This window comes from Ictalurus furcatus, chromosome 1 (genome assembly GCF_023375685.1).
Source record: "Ictalurus furcatus strain D&B chromosome 1, Billie_1.0, whole genome shotgun sequence".
Taxonomy (NCBI): Eukaryota; Metazoa; Chordata; class Actinopteri; order Siluriformes; family Ictaluridae; genus Ictalurus; species Ictalurus furcatus.
Window position 1 is genome coordinate 27208240 of NC_071255.1, and position 18245 is coordinate 27226484.

The following is an 18245-nucleotide window of genomic DNA, read 5'->3' on the forward strand; positions in this document are numbered from 1 at the left end:
CAGGGGGAAAAACCCCAAATCTAACAGTTGTGCTCATTGTAACAGTGTAGCAGCTAAACTCGTGTTTTTCATAGTTTTGGTAAACCAGTGATAAAATATCTGTTGAGTTCATTTTCATGCCAGTGTCTGTGTGTAATGGATAAGTCGAGTCAAATAGAAAAACATATGTTTAAATAACATTAAATAGCATCACATCTTCTCTGTGCATAGCTTTTAGAGTGTAATTTGCACCATATGAGGCGCAAGTTCATATTTTATTGGCGCCTCAGTGCTGTGTCACACAGAACATCTGAGAACAAGCCAACATCATTAGCTCATGTTGCACAGATGTGCTGGCATAAGGAACAACCCATAGAGTGACCATAGCGGCGTTTACTAATATACATAGGAGCACCTGAAAGTCAGATACACTTTGTTGAAGCACATTGAGAACAAGAATAGAGGTTGCACCTAAATACTATAATTCTAGACATTTATAGATAAGGGAGCCTTTCTAAAAGTCTTATATTAGAGAATCATTAAACATCATTAAACATGTACAGAGACATAGGCATGATATATGTACACAGCAAAATCACCAGTATTGATTTAACACCCACAGTGTTGAATTCGCAAACTACAGTATTCATATGAGTCCATTGGACTCATATAAATACTCTGGGTATTAATTAAACACTAGGGATTTTACTGTGTAGGGAATAAAACATGATGGGGAGTTATGTAATAGTAAATAATCAACAATGTGGTGACCCAACCTGAAGCAGAGTTACTGTTACCACCACAACTGCATCAGATTGGTCTGCATGGCTGTCGTCCCAGAAGGAAGCCTCTTCTAAAGATGATGCACAAGAAAGCTGGCATACAGTTTGCTGAAGACAAGTAGACTAAGGACATGGATTATGAGACCAAGATAATCTTATTTGGTTCAGATGGTGACAAGTGTGTTTGGCGGCAACCAGGTGAGGAGTACAAAGACAAGTGTGTCTTGCCTACAGTGAAGCATGGTGGTGGGAGTGTCATGGTCTGAGGCTGCATGAATGCTGCCGGCACTGAGGAGCTACAGTTCATTGAGGGAACCATGAATGCCAACATGTACTGTGACATACTGAAGCAGAGCATGATCCCCTCCCTTCGGTGACTGGGCCGCAGGCCAGTATTCCAGCATGATAACAACCCCAAACACACCTCCAAAACGACCACTGCCTTGCTAAAGAAGCTGAGGGTGAAGGTGATGGTCTAAACCCTATTGAGCATCTGTGGGGCATTCTCAAATGGAAGGTGGAGGAGCACAAGGTCTCTAACATCCACCGACTCCGTGATGTCGTCATGGAGGAGTGGAAGAGGACTCCAGTGGCAACCTGTGAAGCTCTGGTGAACTCCATGCCCAAGAGGGTTAAGGCAGTGCTGGAAAATAATGGTGGCCACACAAAATATTGACACTTTGGGCCCAATTTGGACATTTTCACTTAGGGGTGTACTCACTTTTGTTGCCAGCGGTTTAGACATTAATGGCTGTGTGTTGAGTTATTTTGAGGGTACAGCAAATGTACACTGTTACACAAACTGTACACTCACTACTGTACATTGTAGCAAAGTGTCATTTCTTCAGTGGTTTCACATGAAAAGATATAATCAAATATTTACAAAAATGTGAGGGGTGTACTCACTTTTGTGACATACTGTATATATATATGTATGTATTTATGCATTATTTTTTATCAGAATAATATATATTCTGGCGTGTGTCTGTGTGTATGGGGTTCTTTTCAGTCTTATATAATTGGACAAACAGTTGTGTAAAGTTTTAATCTGAAGTTTATATTTGTAAGACTCAGTTTGTGGATTTTATTTTAAATAAACGAGAAAATGATGCTGAAAGCCCCCCATCCGATTAATTAGAAAAAAATAATCTGTCAACTAATCGATTATGAAAAGAATCGTTAGTGGCAGACCTACTTATGTTAAAGCAGTTATAAACAATCATTCCCTCACCAGCTCCTCTTTTCTTGATGTGAATAAGAATGCAAAAATGCAATTTGTCATAGAGTGAAACTTCACAGTGCAGAGTCCTTTGTCCTGACAGCTGTCATCAATGAAATTATTCTGATTAACCCCAAATGAAGGCCAGCTGTTTCTTCAGATCTTCTTGGTTTCATCTGACTGCTGAAGCCATGGTCTGCAAAAAGCCTGTAAAGGGTCTCACTGTCAAAAGGAGTACAAAAGAATTTCCCAAACATTAGATGCACCATGGAACATCATCAAGTGGAAAAAATGAGGCACCACATTGACATCACCAAGAAGAGGACATCCCTCCAAAATTTATAAAAGGACAAGAAAAGACCTTACCAGGGAGGCTGCCAAGAGACCTACAGCAACATTAGAGCTGCAGGAATATCTGACAAGTACTGATTACACTCTGCATGTGACAACAATCTCTCATACTCTTCACATGTCTGGGCTATGGGGTAGGGTGGCTAGATAAAAGCCCTTTCTCACAAAAAACACTAAAGCTTAACTTAATCACCCCAAACCATGGGGTAAAATGTGTTATGGTCTGATGTGACCAATTGCAAAAGGTGTAATAATTCCATAATGTTGGTTGCAAAAGAAGTACATCACTAAAACCCATTCCCACGGTGAAGCATGGTGGTGGAAGCATCATGCTTTAGAACTGGGGCTTTTATCAAGGTGGAGGGAATCATGAATAGCTACAAATAACCAGTCGATTTTAGTGCTAACTTTCAGGTATCTGCAAGTAAGCTGATGAAAAGGAATTTCACCTTTCAGCACGACAATGACCCAAAGCATACACCCAAATCAACAAAGGAATGGCTTAAACAAAAGAACTTCAATGTTTTTGAATGATCTCGTCAGAGCCCAGACCTGAATCCATCTAAAAATCTGTGGGATGACCTGAAGCAGTCTATGCACTGGAGATGCTCTTACAATTTTATGGATCTACAATGTTTTTGCCTTAAAGAGTAGGAAAATATTCCGAAGTTAAGATGTGCCACACGGATAGACTCTTACTCAAAAAGACTGAGTGGTGTAATAAAATCAAAAGGTGCTTCAACAAAGTATTAGTTTAGGGGCGTGCACGCTTATGCAGCTACGTTGTTGTAAGTTTTATCTGTCAACGATTACACACAAAAAAAATAATTAAACCTGTTCCTAAGAATGTATAGTTAAATCCTAATTGTATAGTCCTGGCTTCTAAATGTAGTTAGTGACATTTAATGTGTAAAATACACTGATTTGAGCATTTTGGTACATTAAAGCCTGTGAGAATGGTCCCTGGTGTTCACAGCATCACCTCAGCTGGAGAGCAGCTTTATGATATACTGCCTGAACATGCCTCCCATATTCACTATTCACTTAGAAACCTCAGTTCACTGCATAATCTAATTAGTCTCTGTCCCAGGCCTGTCCCTGCCTGCTGCACAGCTGTGTCTGTGTGCAGCTCTGAGCACTCATGCCCGGCCTCACGCTGGCACTCTGAGCCACACCAATGAGGCCCAGATTCATCCTAATTGTACAGTGTCAGGTCGTACAAATGGAGATGGATCTGACATAATTATGAGGTGGAAGTGCTTCATGAGTGTCATGGAAGAGGGAGCAGGGAAACGAGCTCTGTGTTAGCACCCGCTTTCATCCATCATCATTTAATGGTAAGACTGGAAAGACGGGTTGCCATCTCTCACAGCTTCTTAGGTGCGTTCAGGAAGCCGCCTTGATCACCTGCTGAGACTCACACATTTTCCGGCAACTCATCATATTTCAGCATTTCTCAGATTGTCTGATAATCTGGCTGTAGTAATACCATGTGAGGTGATAACGCAAACTCAATAGCGCTGTTATCTGGCTTCTGTCTGACAGTAAAGCATACTTAACATTTATTCCGGGTTTCCTGACAGTTTGATTGTTACATCACATAAAATCTTAATCCTATAACCATATAAAAGCCTGTTCTTATCCATTATACAGTGTGTCCCAAAAGTCTCCATACAGAGAGACTATGCTTGCCAGCACCATGTCGGTTGTGCCTTCGTCAGTTGGTGTTCGTGGACGTGCGCGTCTCAGTCGGCCCGCAGCACTTCCAGTCTTTTTGAATTTGTTAATAAGTTTGGAAAAAGTGTCGTGTATGATATGTTTGCCATGTTTCCTGATAAAGTCCATCGCAACCTCGCGACAGCTTCCTGATCCAGTCATGAGAATGATTTCAATACATTCTTCTTTTGTCAAAGGTGTTCTTAAAAGCTATCTGAAAAAAAAAATATTATAAAAGATACATATGAAAAATTTTGGAAGACATTTAGCTAAAAAGGGTTAATTTCCCTCTTGTATGGAGCTTTTGGGACACCCTGTATTTTACATTTACATTTACATTTATTCATTTAGCAGATGCTTTTATCCAAAGCGACTTACAAATGAGATTAACTTACAAATAAGTTAACCTCTTAACCGATGTTGCTGTGTGCCAGTTTAATAAGGGAACCAAAGGGTTCTCTCCTTTACCCCAATTCCTTCTTGACACCTATTCTTCTATCAATGGATTTTTAAAGAAGGAGACAAGTTCTCCTGAAATTGTTCCCTTTGGCGTAATGCACTGGCCCCTATAGTGCACGGGTTGTCAATTAGTGGATCCAGCAAAGTATTTCAGCTGATCATACCAAACACCAATTTAGTTCCAGTTTTTAAACCTGAACCAGCATGGGTTCTGTAGCAGATCCTCTGCTGTGGCCAATCACATGCACTTATGCACATTCTTAACCTGAAGGCAGTTCATTGAAAAAGGGGAAGAGCTTTCACAGACTTTCATAGAGGTATTTTTTTTTTTCATTTACCCCCTCTGGTCTGATTAGTGAAGTGACGACATGGCTGTTATGGCATCCAGGTGAGAAAAAGCAGAGAAAATGCAAAGCAATGCTGTGCCATTCTTTTCATCAATGGAATAGTTTCTGCATGGGGTGGCATGCACTCAATATGAGTTTCATTTGATTAATTAAGTATTTTTCAAGGGTCAGGGCCTAAACATGGAAGTCCTGTTGGGAAATTCATACTTATGTGCGCTTATTGATGAATACATAATTAACTCACTCATGAATAGCCATGCTGTTTTTCCGATGAGTCACGGATTCTTTTTTTCCCACAGGTATTCCGAAGACATAAGCAACCACTAGCAAGGGCTCGTCATGGGGGCTGTTAACTGTGTAGATGTGAATGAAAGGATCAGTGCATGAGGCTTATTAAAAGTATTAAAAGAAATAGCATATTTTGTGATTATATATGAGAAAGAAACCCCCCTTTCTCTTTGTCCTGCATTTATTTTATTTTATTTTTTTTCCCAAATAATAAACACTGTGACCTCGAGGCTGTGTGTGTGTGTGTGTGTGTGTGTGTGTGTGTGAGTGAGAGAAAGAGAGTGAGAGAGAGGGATTTGTCTACAGTTACTGTAGCTTGCAACCTGCTAATATGCTCAAAGTGGTCTTGTTTTTTTCCACCACATTATTGTGCTTAAACGGGTCAGGGATATATTGGCAAATCGTTTATCAGCCACAGTTTGGCAGTCAGAATAGCAAAGAAAGTCAATGCTATCACTTGTCACAAAACAGATATTGAAATTACAAGTCCAAATTATGTGAGCTGTAGCTAAGACTATGTGATTATTACTGTGTGTACTGTGTTTAACAGAGTAATCAAATTGAATACATAACGCGTTTGTTATTGTAAGAGACCACTAAGACCATGTAGAACATGTGTTATCATAGTGAACATGATAAGGAAAAGTAATCATAACTTTCATAATTATTAGTTATGATGATTATTTGATGTTAATGAATTCTTGAACATTAGGATCACAACGATGCAGCTTAACAATATTTCTGCAATTTCAGTGTTATTTGGCTGTATATATTAGAGTTTCTACACAAATGCATTTGCTGTAGACAAAATAGAGTTCACTGTGCGGTACTGAAGATTGATTACTTTGATTATTTTGACTTGTAGAAAAATTCCAACTCAGCAGCTTGAGTTTCTAACATGTATTCACACTAGTCTTGTTTGCTGTTCCTCTTGCTCTGGATCTTCATCCTCTGATTATCTCCCTTCTACTATACTGGTAATTCACTGAGAAGGGATTTTTTTTTGCGGTATCAAGTTTTATCAAATGAACATAATCAGAATTAGCACAGGGGCACAGTGGCTTACCTCTGGTTGGGGGTTTGAATCTCGCCTCCGACCTGCATGCATGGAGTTTGCATGTTCTCCCTGTGCTCCGGTTTCCTTCCCTAGTCCAAATACATATGGGGCTCAGGTGGTAAAGCGGGTTGTCCACTAATCGTATAGTTGGCGGTTCGATTCCCGGGCCACATGACTCCACATACCGAAGTGTCCTTGGGCAAGACTCTGAACCCCAAGTTGCTCCCAATGGCAAGTTAGTGCCTTGCACGGCAGCTCTGCTACCATTGGTGTGTGAATGGGTGAATGAGACATGTTGTAAAGCGCTTTGGATAAAAGTGCTATATAAGTGCGCCATTTACCATTTATGTGCATCTAATTGGCTTTTCCAAATTGACGATAGTGTGAATGTGTACACAATTGTGCGATGGTTTGGTACCCTAGCCAGGGTGTCCCCCGTCTTATGCCACAAATTTTCTGGGATAGGCTCCAGGCTCCCCCGCGACCCTGTGTAGGATAAGCAATATGGAAAATGATTGGAAATGGAAAATTAGCACAGTCTTCTACAGTAATCAAATTTATCTGTCCTGAAGGCTTCTTATCTTTCACTAACTAGAAGCTAATGCCAGCTAGCAAACTGGACTGGAAAGATGTTTCTCTGTGCGAAACAGTAACGGATTTACATTTCAGCATGCTGTATCTATGCACTTGTGTTTACTGGGTAATGAAAAATATTTGCTTATCCTGCCACTTAATATGCCATAGTCAAACATTTGGCGTGTTAAAATACAATTACATTAACACACTCTCACCTTTATGATTTTTAAACACAGTGCCCGGTTTTCATTCTCACATATTCTCTCCATACAAGGATGATTCTGCAAATGGTTGTTTCTTGCTGACCAATTTGCTTGCAAGGCAGAGAACAACAACAGTTAATAGAGAAAAAAAAACGGAGAAAAAAAAATCATACTACCCTACAATAAATACATTATACTAGACATTTTTTATTTGATTGTTCGTTCTCTTCAATGCTAATAAAATAAACGTTAATGCTACGTATACTGTATTACCATAGATATTATATTTACACTTTCACATAATGCAGTATTCACAAGGTCGCCGAAAAGGTCCAGATATGTTGTAGTTGATATTAAATAATAGTTTAGATGAATGGAATCATGATAGACTTGATAGATTGTCAACACTGTGCACAGTAAACAATTAAAATTGATATACAAGGACCTTTGACACACAAGCAAATTATTGAGACGTGTTTGCGAGTTAAATTAGGTTTGTTAGTGAAGGATCACAAAACTGTACATGCTATAATTGGTGTCCTGAGTACTGGAGTTGAGAAACACATTGTGAATGCATGACTTGCTTCCCAGTTGAATAATCTGCAAATATTAGGAGATTTGACTCAAAACATGCACTATACTGCAGACCCAGTTGGGCAATTGAGAAGACATCAGTTTTCCACTAATGTCTTATTCTGGTGCCAGAACGCATCATCATGAGGTGGTAATGTGAACACTGCGGTGTAAGCAGTGAGAGCTTGTTTCTTGTTTGTCTCAGGGAGTGTTATAACTTTATTTGGTGAGTGAAATCAGGGTGTGTGTGTGTGTGTGTGTATGTGTGTGTGTGTATGTGTGATAGTTTATCTAGGAGGCTAAGGAGTCATAAATACATCAATACTAAGATTGAGAGATCTAATTTCCTCCTGGGCATTTGTGTGTTTTCTCATTTCCTGACTTGCGCCGTTATCTCTTGTGCGTGTGTACAAGACTGGCATTTCATTTTACCGATACAGATTAGCCATGGCAGTGTTGCCCTGGTCATGTGATTTATTTTTTCCTCCGATGTAGGATAGTAGTATCTGCAGAGTGCAGTCCTTGAGAAGAACAGTCACTGACCCTGGATCTAAAACACTGCTTAGTGTTCAGAAACAAAACCCGTGCCCTCGAGGCTTGTGTGAAACCCCTTGTACTTTGGTGTTGATAAGTAATCTGATGGAGCTTGGAGTAGGGAATAGGGCCTGTCATCTCCACACGGTTTTACCTGATGAGAGAAGAATTGCAGGCACTGGGTCAAATTACCCAGTATTACTTTTATAGCTTGTGTCCTTGCAGAAGACACGACGCTCATAAAAGAGCATCCTAGCCAGCAAGACCTGTGGGATGATAATGCACAGCAAAACCTTCCTCGATGCATAGAATGGCTGTTGCAGAGGATGCAATTGCTGATCTGGTAGCGAGGAAGGTTATCAGCCATCTCTACTGCATTAGCTATTACAGAAGGACCTGTTAGTGGTGTCAGTGCAACGGGAAGGCAATACCATCAAGGTGGGAGACACAATAAATGCCTGAATAATCCAAAGGCTGGGTGTCAGGCTGCACTGTATCGGCTTTAGCTCTCTGCCTCGTAGCAATTTAGACACTGCTTTGAGACACTGCTTTAGTTTAGTCTGGTTGAATTGAACCCTGGAATGTTTTTCCCCTTGTTGTGGTTCATTTAGGTAGGGGACAGAATAGCAATCACACTCAGGTGCGGAACAAAACAACCGAATGTGGTGGTCTTGGTCTTAGTCTTGGGCTTGGCTAGATGCGACACAAAAAAAGATTTAAAAAGAGTTATTTCTGTAATTATTTAGCGTTATCTAGCGTTGTGTTCTCTGTACTTGGTTGATTTCTACGCACACAATTTCTCACCATTGTTTTTTTTGGGTTTTTTTGCTTTGTTTAATAACGTGCGGTGGGAAAACAACCCAAACCTAACAGTAAACAAACCAAAACTATCAATTTCACACTGACTCAGACTAATACGTGTGATTGTCATTTGCTCACAATATGTTTAGCACTTTGTGACTGCACTCTAAGCTTTGGAAGAATATGAATGCGTACACCAAAAAAAAAAAAAAAAGATGTTTTAAACTGAACTCATTTTGTTATACTCGCAAGCCTGAAAGTGCTTCACCCCAATGGACTTCTGTGTACTGGCAGTGTGTTCTGTGTTCTGTGTAGTGGCAGGTGCAACAATAGAATCTCTTTTAAGTTGGTCTTGGAAATGTTTGGATGAAATACATTCGTAGGTGAGTAGGAGAATTATTGATTGTGGCCTGTAAAAAAGACGGATGGATTTTTAAAAATGCACAGTGTGTCAAGACTAAGAAAACGGCTCTGCTCTCTTCACATCGGAATCGTTTGAAATATTTACAGCATGCATTTTGTACAGGCTTTCGTGTCGGCTTTGTTTGGTGGGCCGTTTTTACTTTCTTTGCAAGAGAATACAGATAACAGGGTAGAAAGTATCGATTGGTGAGATGGTAAAGGGAGGAAGTCCCATGGAGACTCTCATAGAACCTTTCATGTGAAAGCCCAATGTCTCAGAGAGTGGAGCTCAATCTCTCTGCTAGATATCACTTAAAGCAGCTGTCTATAGTGTTTAGATTCTGTTCACGGCAAGATACAAGGCCCTTAGAAAGCAATACATCAGAGGCCCCTGATGTGAATATGTGGGTGTGCAGATGTGTATGTCTGTTTTTCTTGAATAGATATGAATGTGTCTGTGATTTCATCCAACATCTGATGAGCACTTTATTGACATCTATGGACAATTGAATTAAACCATCTGCTGACCGGATGGTTGAGGTGATGAGCTGCTTATCACGCTTACATCATCCCAGCGTTGTTGATTTTGGCCGCCAACCGATGTGTGTGACCGCCAAGAGGCACGAATCTATTGATGTTCCACCAGGTCCTACAGAGCAAATCGCACAAACACAACAAAATATATCTGGGCAGCAAAACACTATTCCAAACCCTTCAACTGTTTTTGTCAGTACAGAGAAAGAAAAACAAAAAAAAAAACCCAGTCTCTTAATGAGCTGAATAGAACAACATCTTTATAACAACACAAAAGAAACGCTAGATGGGTGCACACTACTGTGCAGTTTGAAAACCTTCTACTCTGTCTGTACGGCTAACTAGAAATGGCTGGTGTGCTTCTGCACCCCTCGTGGAGATTTAATCATCTTTAACCTCGGGGGCTGATAGAAACGTCGGCATCATCTCAGACCAGATGCAGCAAACCATCTCCAATACCGTCTGTGTCGTCTGATAACGCTGTGAGGGACTTTATTATGTAGCTCCAATTGTGGGTTATTATTTCAATTATACCAAGCAAGTACACTTAGGGACACTTAGGGAAGGGACGTTGTTATATGTCTAGAGGACAACGTGTGTTGTGCCAGGCTATACAGTATACCCAGATATGAGTATGCCACAGTGCCGAAATGCTCTTAACTGTTTTTGTGCTGTTGGGAAACAGTACAAAATAGGGATGTAATGTAATGCCACTATGTATCTGTAACAAACAGGCAGCCTAGTTTAAACCACCACAGCCCTGACCAGGCACTTACTAAGGATGAATGAATGAATGAATGCTGGACGTTCATGCTAACATAGTCTTTGTTTGTTACAGACATCTCTAGACCCAGCAGAGCAGGAATGATGTGTCTTTTTATCTGTTTATACCAAATAATGTATTCATAGTCATCGGTTACATCCCCGATACAAAAGGATGTTGAGATACGTATCCTTCTGCAGACTTGGCTCAATCTTAGCCACTGACCAACATGTAGATCATCTTAAACTCAGTATTCAAATACACTATTTGAAGATTATTAATTCAAGATTACCCTGGTTATCAGACAAGGTAGTCAAGTCTGAGAACATCCGAGTCCGAGTGAGATTACACGAGCAAACAAAGCAGAGCAATAGAGATAGGATATGTGTGGATGATCCCTGTGTGTTAGCATGCTGTGTCTACACACTGTTTTTTCACTTGATGGATTTAATGGCATCACGCAGTTCAGAGCAGTTCGATTTGATCAGAATGGAACGAGAGGCTGAAGAAGATAAAGAAAAAATGTATTACTGTCGTGCTCATTTCAGACATTCCTCATATCACACACACACATATGCGCGCACACACACACACACACACACACACACACACACTCACGCACACACGCACGCACTAGCCATCCAAAAAGAATGGAGAATCATGGTGTTTATCTGGTCTAATGAACCTGAAATGTGCATATAGAGATAAAGCCCATTGTTCAGCATGTGCTTTTGACAAGATAATTAGTTACTTTTATTTCAGGAATGTCTAATTATCATGGCTGTGGTCTCTGATAGCCACTGACCAGCTCCTCTCTAGGTTTTTCCACATTGTTGAATACTTAGACCGTCAAGGCAATTTCATCTAAAGGCTCTTACGACTTTTTGCAATGAAAATATTTAGGCTCATTTATTACAATTATAGGCCCTGAACATAATTATTCAGAATATATAGACTATGGATGGTGTAATTTCCATGAAATAATCTAGCAGTTATTAACTCTATCTAACAGATGTTGTAAAGGCTGTGACACACCCTGCATTGTCAAACAACCCGCACCGACCAAGGCCGGCTAATGATCATCTCCCATTGCCTTATCATTGCCTCATCATTGCCTCACCATTACCTCACATCCTGCACTCAAGCACACCAGAAAGATATCTACAGAAAGCATGAACACACTGTACATCCTGCTCCTGAATGAAAGGAAAGTCTCCATACCGGGAAGTGGCAGTGGTCTATTTTCATATTTTGAAAAGAGAACCTGGAAGAAACAGTATTCGTTACAGTTCCTAATTGTCTAGTAGTGTACTAAATTGCTTGTCGAGTAGATGACACCACTGGTCCATAAAGACCTATGGTCGAGTAGCATAGTATTCTCCCATACTATTTAGTGCAGTAGGATGCCGTTTGGGATGTAGCCAAACAAGCTAGCCTCTGTGGAACTCTTTAAACAGCCTGCTTTGGCTGCTCGAACATTGAGGAGAAGTTAAGAATTAGTATGTAGATTAGCAAAAGTAGGGCAGCAGGGTCGTGTATCAGGTAGTGTTCATTCCCCGTGTTCCCGGGATAGACTTCAGATCCACCATGACCCTGACCATAAAAAAAGTGCTTACTGAAAATGAATGACTGAACAAAAGTAAATGAATTGAATTGAGAAAATGAATATGTAGTCTTTTCCTGCACTGATTTATTACGCTGGACCGACATTCAGAGGCCACGTTTACGCTAGGGGGTTTTCGTTTTAAAATGAAAACGATCCTCGTCCACACTGGCGTAACCGCTGTGTTTCAGAAATGACCTCCGTCCACACTACACGACCGAAAACGCATGTCACATGACCATTCATGCACACTGGTCATACACATACAAGTGTAAACAGGAAGTTGGTTGCTAGTCCAAACTGGCATTCCTTGTAGGGCTTACGCCGCTTGAAATGAGATTCGTTGCTGATTGTTCTAATCATAGCTCGCCTCTTGCGCATGTAGGCAGCTCTGGTATTATAAAATACAGAATTTAACTGCACAATGGCTGCTAAGAATGCCAGCAAAGCTTGCGGTTCAGTCTCTGTGTTGTTGTGTATACGATCAAGGTAGCGTAATGGTCATACGGTAGGGGCTTGACGAATCAGGGAAGGATCCGCAATAATCCAGAGGACCTAATCAGGGGGCGAATATGGGCGGCCACGCCTTCGTTTTCAAAAGTCTTCATTTTGGTCTGTTTATACTGAAACGCAAGCCCGGAGTTTTCAAACTAGAACTTCGGCGTTTCCAAAAGTCTAAAACGCCAGAGTAGTGTAGACGACAGGCGTAACCGTAGCAAAAGTAATGTGTTTTAAAATGAAAACGCACTAGTGTAAACAGGGCCAGAGCTCTCTCTACACAATTGATTTTACTGACCTATAAGCGACGATGTGTAAGGGCTTTAAAAAAGAGCTCTTAAACTTTAGTGGAATGCTGTAACATTACAAAGGGGTGTTTTTGATTCTCCAATACTCTTGAATTCATTATTAAGTTGGTTTATGTATTAGAATATGACCAAACAGAGACGCAACCCTCTAGGACTAGAACTCTGAGAAGCTCCGTAAAGAGATTTGAACCAGAAACCATGTAGCGTGGAACAAAATAGATTGTTTACCGCTCCACCAAAGCTTTTGGAATTCATTAGTTGAAAGGCAAAAATAAGTTTTGATTGGTGTTTTAGACTGGTGGCCAGGGGCTTAAAGGCCATATGAGTCCTTTCAAGTGTATACACAGTGAACTATAATCCCACCAAATAAATGTGATTTTGCCAGTGGATGAAACTTGATATCTCTTCAGGAAAGTAATTTATCTAATAAGATTCTGTCTCTCTTTCACTTTGGTGGAGGAAACGCTTGGCACTGTCAACATAAACAAGCAGATATCAGAGTCTTGCTGTGATTCCGTTGTGGCAGTTGTGTAGGTGATGACAGCTTTCTCCCCCTACAAGTGCTTATATTACATGCATCTTGCAGTGATCACATACAAATTCTGACAAGGTGTCAGAAGCCTACGGGACTTGGAAACATATTTATTTACAAGGAATCATAACATTAGACTGAGGATGGATGATAGTAAATAACATACTGGGTATATTCATAGCAAAGCTGGAAAAGGGGATTTATTTTTGCATTTTATAAAGATTCGACTATATGGAGGACTTTGTGCCTTCCGGGGAAGAATGTTGATACTTCAAATCCTCTGTCCAATTCGCAGAAAGTCACGCCGAGTTTGGAACAATATTTGAGGAGTTCTCTGAGGCGTTAAAGTAAAGCTGTGTCTTATTACGGCTCACTGTTGTGTCCCTCACATGGTTATGAGATGAAAATATGAATGAAGTGAATGCCAATCATAGCTGGGTCATATTCCTCTGCTGCATGTAACACAGATGGAACTGTCTAACGCATACATTCAGAGCAAAACCCACAATGAAAAGCAATTTTATGGGTCTGTTTGTGTTCTTGTGATTGAACGAGCTTTAGAGGACCATGTGATTGCACCACTGCTCATCTTTTCCTGCTTATTAATGAACTAGAGGAGACTCATTGTAGATACATTCCGATCTTGTGCATACCTGGAAGCTATTGTTAACATTGTGGCTGGGTCTTATTGCTCTTCATCTTAGTACTGGAGGTGCTCTGAGTGACAGAGCTATTGAATTCAGGCCAGTAAGCGGTGATTATACTCTACCATGGGAACCTGCAGTGAGGGAATTAGATTAATTGCTGCTTATACAGCGTTAATACTCCACGGTGACAGGCCCCGTGTTTGAACAGTAGTGGACTTCTTTCTGCTGACAGAGATTGATGATGACTCTGCTATTAGAATTGTGTGTGCGTTCCCTCAGTTAATCAACATTATATACCCGTTTCTTTCTCAGGAGACTGTAACTTCGAAAGGCCCTACTCAGAGTGTGGCTACAGCCAAGGCAAAGATGATGACTTTGAGTGGGAACAGGTCAACACGAAGCTGAGGCCATCAACAGACCCCTGGATACCAGCAGGTCAGTCATATCTAGCCATCACAGTTCACACTACAATAGCTTTCAGTATTGTTTTTTTTTGGGGGGGGGGGGGGGGTGTTGTACACTTGCATTATTTTTCCAGAGCTGAAGACATTTGCGTCAAGTTTTCAGTATGTTTGTTAAGATGGAAAGTTCTCAAACTGGAGTTATGGTACAGGAAACTGATGTGCAGTCCACCTGAAATGGTGGTCTGAGGTTTGCTTTGTGAACACTTATGGAGCCAGGTACAAAATCATGTGATCGGCTAGACTTGTCACAGTACTTGGCTGTGAAAGCATTACATTGGTTGGACTTGTCACATTACAGTGGCAGTAAAAAGTATATTTGGTCTTTAGAGCAGGTGATGGAGCCTGGAGAGCAATGCAAATGGTAGACTATTTTGTATATAAAGTGCATGTGCATACATGTGCATCTTCAATTGAAAAACGTCACCCAAACCATTGATCAGTAGGAGCAAGTAGGAGGTAAGAAAGTCTAATTAAATAATACATGAAGTAAAACAAAATCAAGAAAGAACCAGGAACCAGTATTATTGTCTTCCTTTTTCCAAAAATGTCACACAGCTGATGTATAAAAAACACCCTTTGAAAGTGATTTGCCTGTATGAAAATTAACTTGTAATGGTATTTCATCTAAAGTCAGAATTGATCCTGGATTCAGAGAAGTGTAAAAACAGCTATAGACACATAGATTTGTATGTGAGAGCTTCTACTAGAGGAATGTTTTTTTTAATTATCCAGTTTGTTTGGAATCTAGTCAGCTGAATAGACTTATGGCTTAATTGTCAAGATGTTTCATCATTCATTCAAGTGCCTATATCAGATGTTGAGGTTTAAATATAAAATAGAGAATGCAAGCTGCCACACCATGTGTACACCACATACGCCATTAGACTAAAATGTTAGACTTTCTTGTTTTTCCCCATAGCCTATCTGCAAACATGCAAGCTTATCTCATTTACACTACACTAGCAGCTTCATATAATACTTGTTATTACATTTTCAGTCCAGTGACTATGCTGCTCTAAAGAGCTTGTTGCGTTATTTTGCACAAACATGCGTATTCATGGCACTGCAGAGAGCCTTCTAGATGCTGAAATTTGCGACCATAAATGTGTACAAAAGATAAATGCACAGTGGGTAATTTGTAGCTGAACCTATGTAAATTAACAGATGATATAAATAATGCACTATATCGTTTTGAAAAAATGGTTAAGGAATTTCAAAAGATTCACTTTATCTGTGAATCAGAGTCAGCAAACATTAAAATGAACTGTATTTACTCTGGGGTTGCATTTACTCTGGGGCACTGTTAAATCAATCCAATGAAATATTCATTTTCCATCACAGTACTCAGTAGTATTTTATATACTAGTAATTATCTACTTTATTATATTAACTTGCGCAATAGGTTAAACAGTGTGTGAAGTGCTATGCAATGCTGCATGAGACTTCTACAACATGCGCATGACACATTTCTCAAGCATCAGGGCAAGTGTTTTCCCCTTAGCTCATATCTTAGGCACATGACTGATCAAAGATTCACTTTGTCACACCCTAATAAGCTTGGCCATTAGACCCCACAATATTGCTCCAGCTCTTAAATCTGATGCCTAACCACGCACGAGCACCACCTTCATTGACTCCTCCAAAGCAATTGCAGCAGCGGAATTAATTGTGAGGACTTGGCTAATTTCATCTCGCCTCTGTCAGCACGTACCACCGACTCTCAGAGAAATTACCTGACAACAGAGAGCAGGCAGGAGAGGACCAAATAAAAAAAAAAAAAGGAAGTGTTTACCTTTCTGCCATAATTGATTTATGTTTCCCTGCCAGGAGGCAGCAGAAGGTTAAAACCCAGCCTGGTGGTGGGGCAGTGACCTACATGTTAGACACTGCTCCATGCATTTCATATCACTGATTTCACATTCCAGACCCAACAGAGGTGTTGCATTTGAATGTGATATTGTTGCCATGAAAGTGATTCTTTTGGTATAAAATGGGGACAGTTATACATGCTGCCACCCTGGTGTCTCCCCTCACTGCTTTTCTTCTTAGTCAGTATGTCCAGTGTGATTTGTGCTTAAAGAGGCTCAAGTCCACGAAAGCATGGATACGCTTTCTTCATTCCAGAGATCCAGTGACCATGACAGCTCTCCCACAACTTTCCACACGCTCTCGCCATGAAATGCCATGGCAACGTAATGAAAGTGGTTTTTGGCGGTAATGAATACCTGAAGCTCATATAAACGTGGCAAGTCAGTCTGAAATAGTTCATCCCCACTATATATATATATATATATATATATATATATATATATATATATATATATATATATATATATATATGACAGGCCTTATCAATTTGATTCTATTGCACTACTTGGGAGGTCAGGACTTGTATATGATATATTGGTCTTTTTCATTTGGTGTATATCGGCGATGGCTACAAGAACTGAGTCCAATGAAAGCACCATTATCCTTTTGCTACTGCATGTCCCAACTTTGCAGATTTCCACAAGAAAAGGTAGCAGCTGGCATGGTTCTCCTTCTAGCCACCATTAAAGTAATGTCCTCTAAGGGAAGTCAGAACATTTTAGGTTTCTTTTATTTCTCATTAGCTTCTTGATGATAGCATGCCCCCTGGCCACATAATAAATCAAATGACCCTGCTTGGGAATGTGGGACAGGGAGAAACAGGACAGTGTGGTCAGTGCTCAGAAAAGTGGCCTGGTTTTTCTATGGCCTCTTACCTTCTATTTAAAGGGTGGCAGTCTAAAGCTACGCGTGACTTCAACATGGTACAATGGAGAGTTGTAGTTTTAGACTTTCTCTGACTACACGGTTAAGAAATTTTGTAACCACTGACCTGAAGGTTAGAACCTTGCATGGTCAAGTGAGAGCTCAGCTGTAAAGATTCTGTGCTAGTGACCTACCGGAATGTTGTGTGTTACCAGAGAGTCACTGATTTCCCAAAACCCTGTCAGCTGCTCAGCTGCTCGGATTCTGTCCCACCTCACTAGTGGCTCTTTTTGATGGTGGTCATCCCTATGGGCATCTCAGGGGTTCTAATTTGGCTGTTCTGGGTGTGTTGTCAGGTTTGGGTTAACATGCCAATAGTGAGAATTCTCATGCTGCTATTGTAACAGGTGAACTCCACCCCTACAAATACACACGTTCACTCTTTCTTTCCTATGACACACTTCACATAAAATCATGAAGTGTTAAAGTTAGGACTTGTGTAAATGTGTAAATAGTATAAGTGGTTGGAGCTGTTTGGATCAAGCCTGTAATATCCTAGAGAGTGTAGAGATTTAACATTTTTATCACTGAGGCAAACTTGATTTAGGTCCATTTTGGCTTTAATATAGACAGCTCATTCTAGGTGTAAGGGTGGCGCAGTGTGGTGCAGTGGACAGTGCTGCTTCCGCACAGCTCCAGAGAGTCCTGGTTTGATCCTGAGCTCAGGTCATGATCAAACTGAGCACATAATACTGTCTGTGTCATGTTTTGCATGTTTTTCCATGTGTGGATTTCATTTGGATTATCTGGTTTTGTCCTACCTCCTAAAAGAGAAAAACAGCTGTCATAAATGTGAAAAATAAGCCATTTATGACA

The 18245-nt window shown here is 40.4% G+C and overlaps 1 protein-coding gene across 10 annotated transcripts in view; it reads left to right on the forward strand.

Annotated features, from left to right (window-relative positions):
• Positions 1-18245, forward strand: part of LOC128613893 (receptor-type tyrosine-protein phosphatase mu-like) — a 235340-nt gene that overhangs the window by 39225 nt on the left and 177870 nt on the right. For all 10 annotated transcript variants that reach the window (XM_053635055.1, XM_053635064.1, XM_053635095.1 and 7 more), the window contains exon 2: positions 14485-14607. In XM_053635055.1, coding sequence (XP_053491030.1) covers positions 14485-14607 — 123 coding nt within the window. The remainder of the gene's footprint in view (positions 1-14484; positions 14608-18245) is intronic.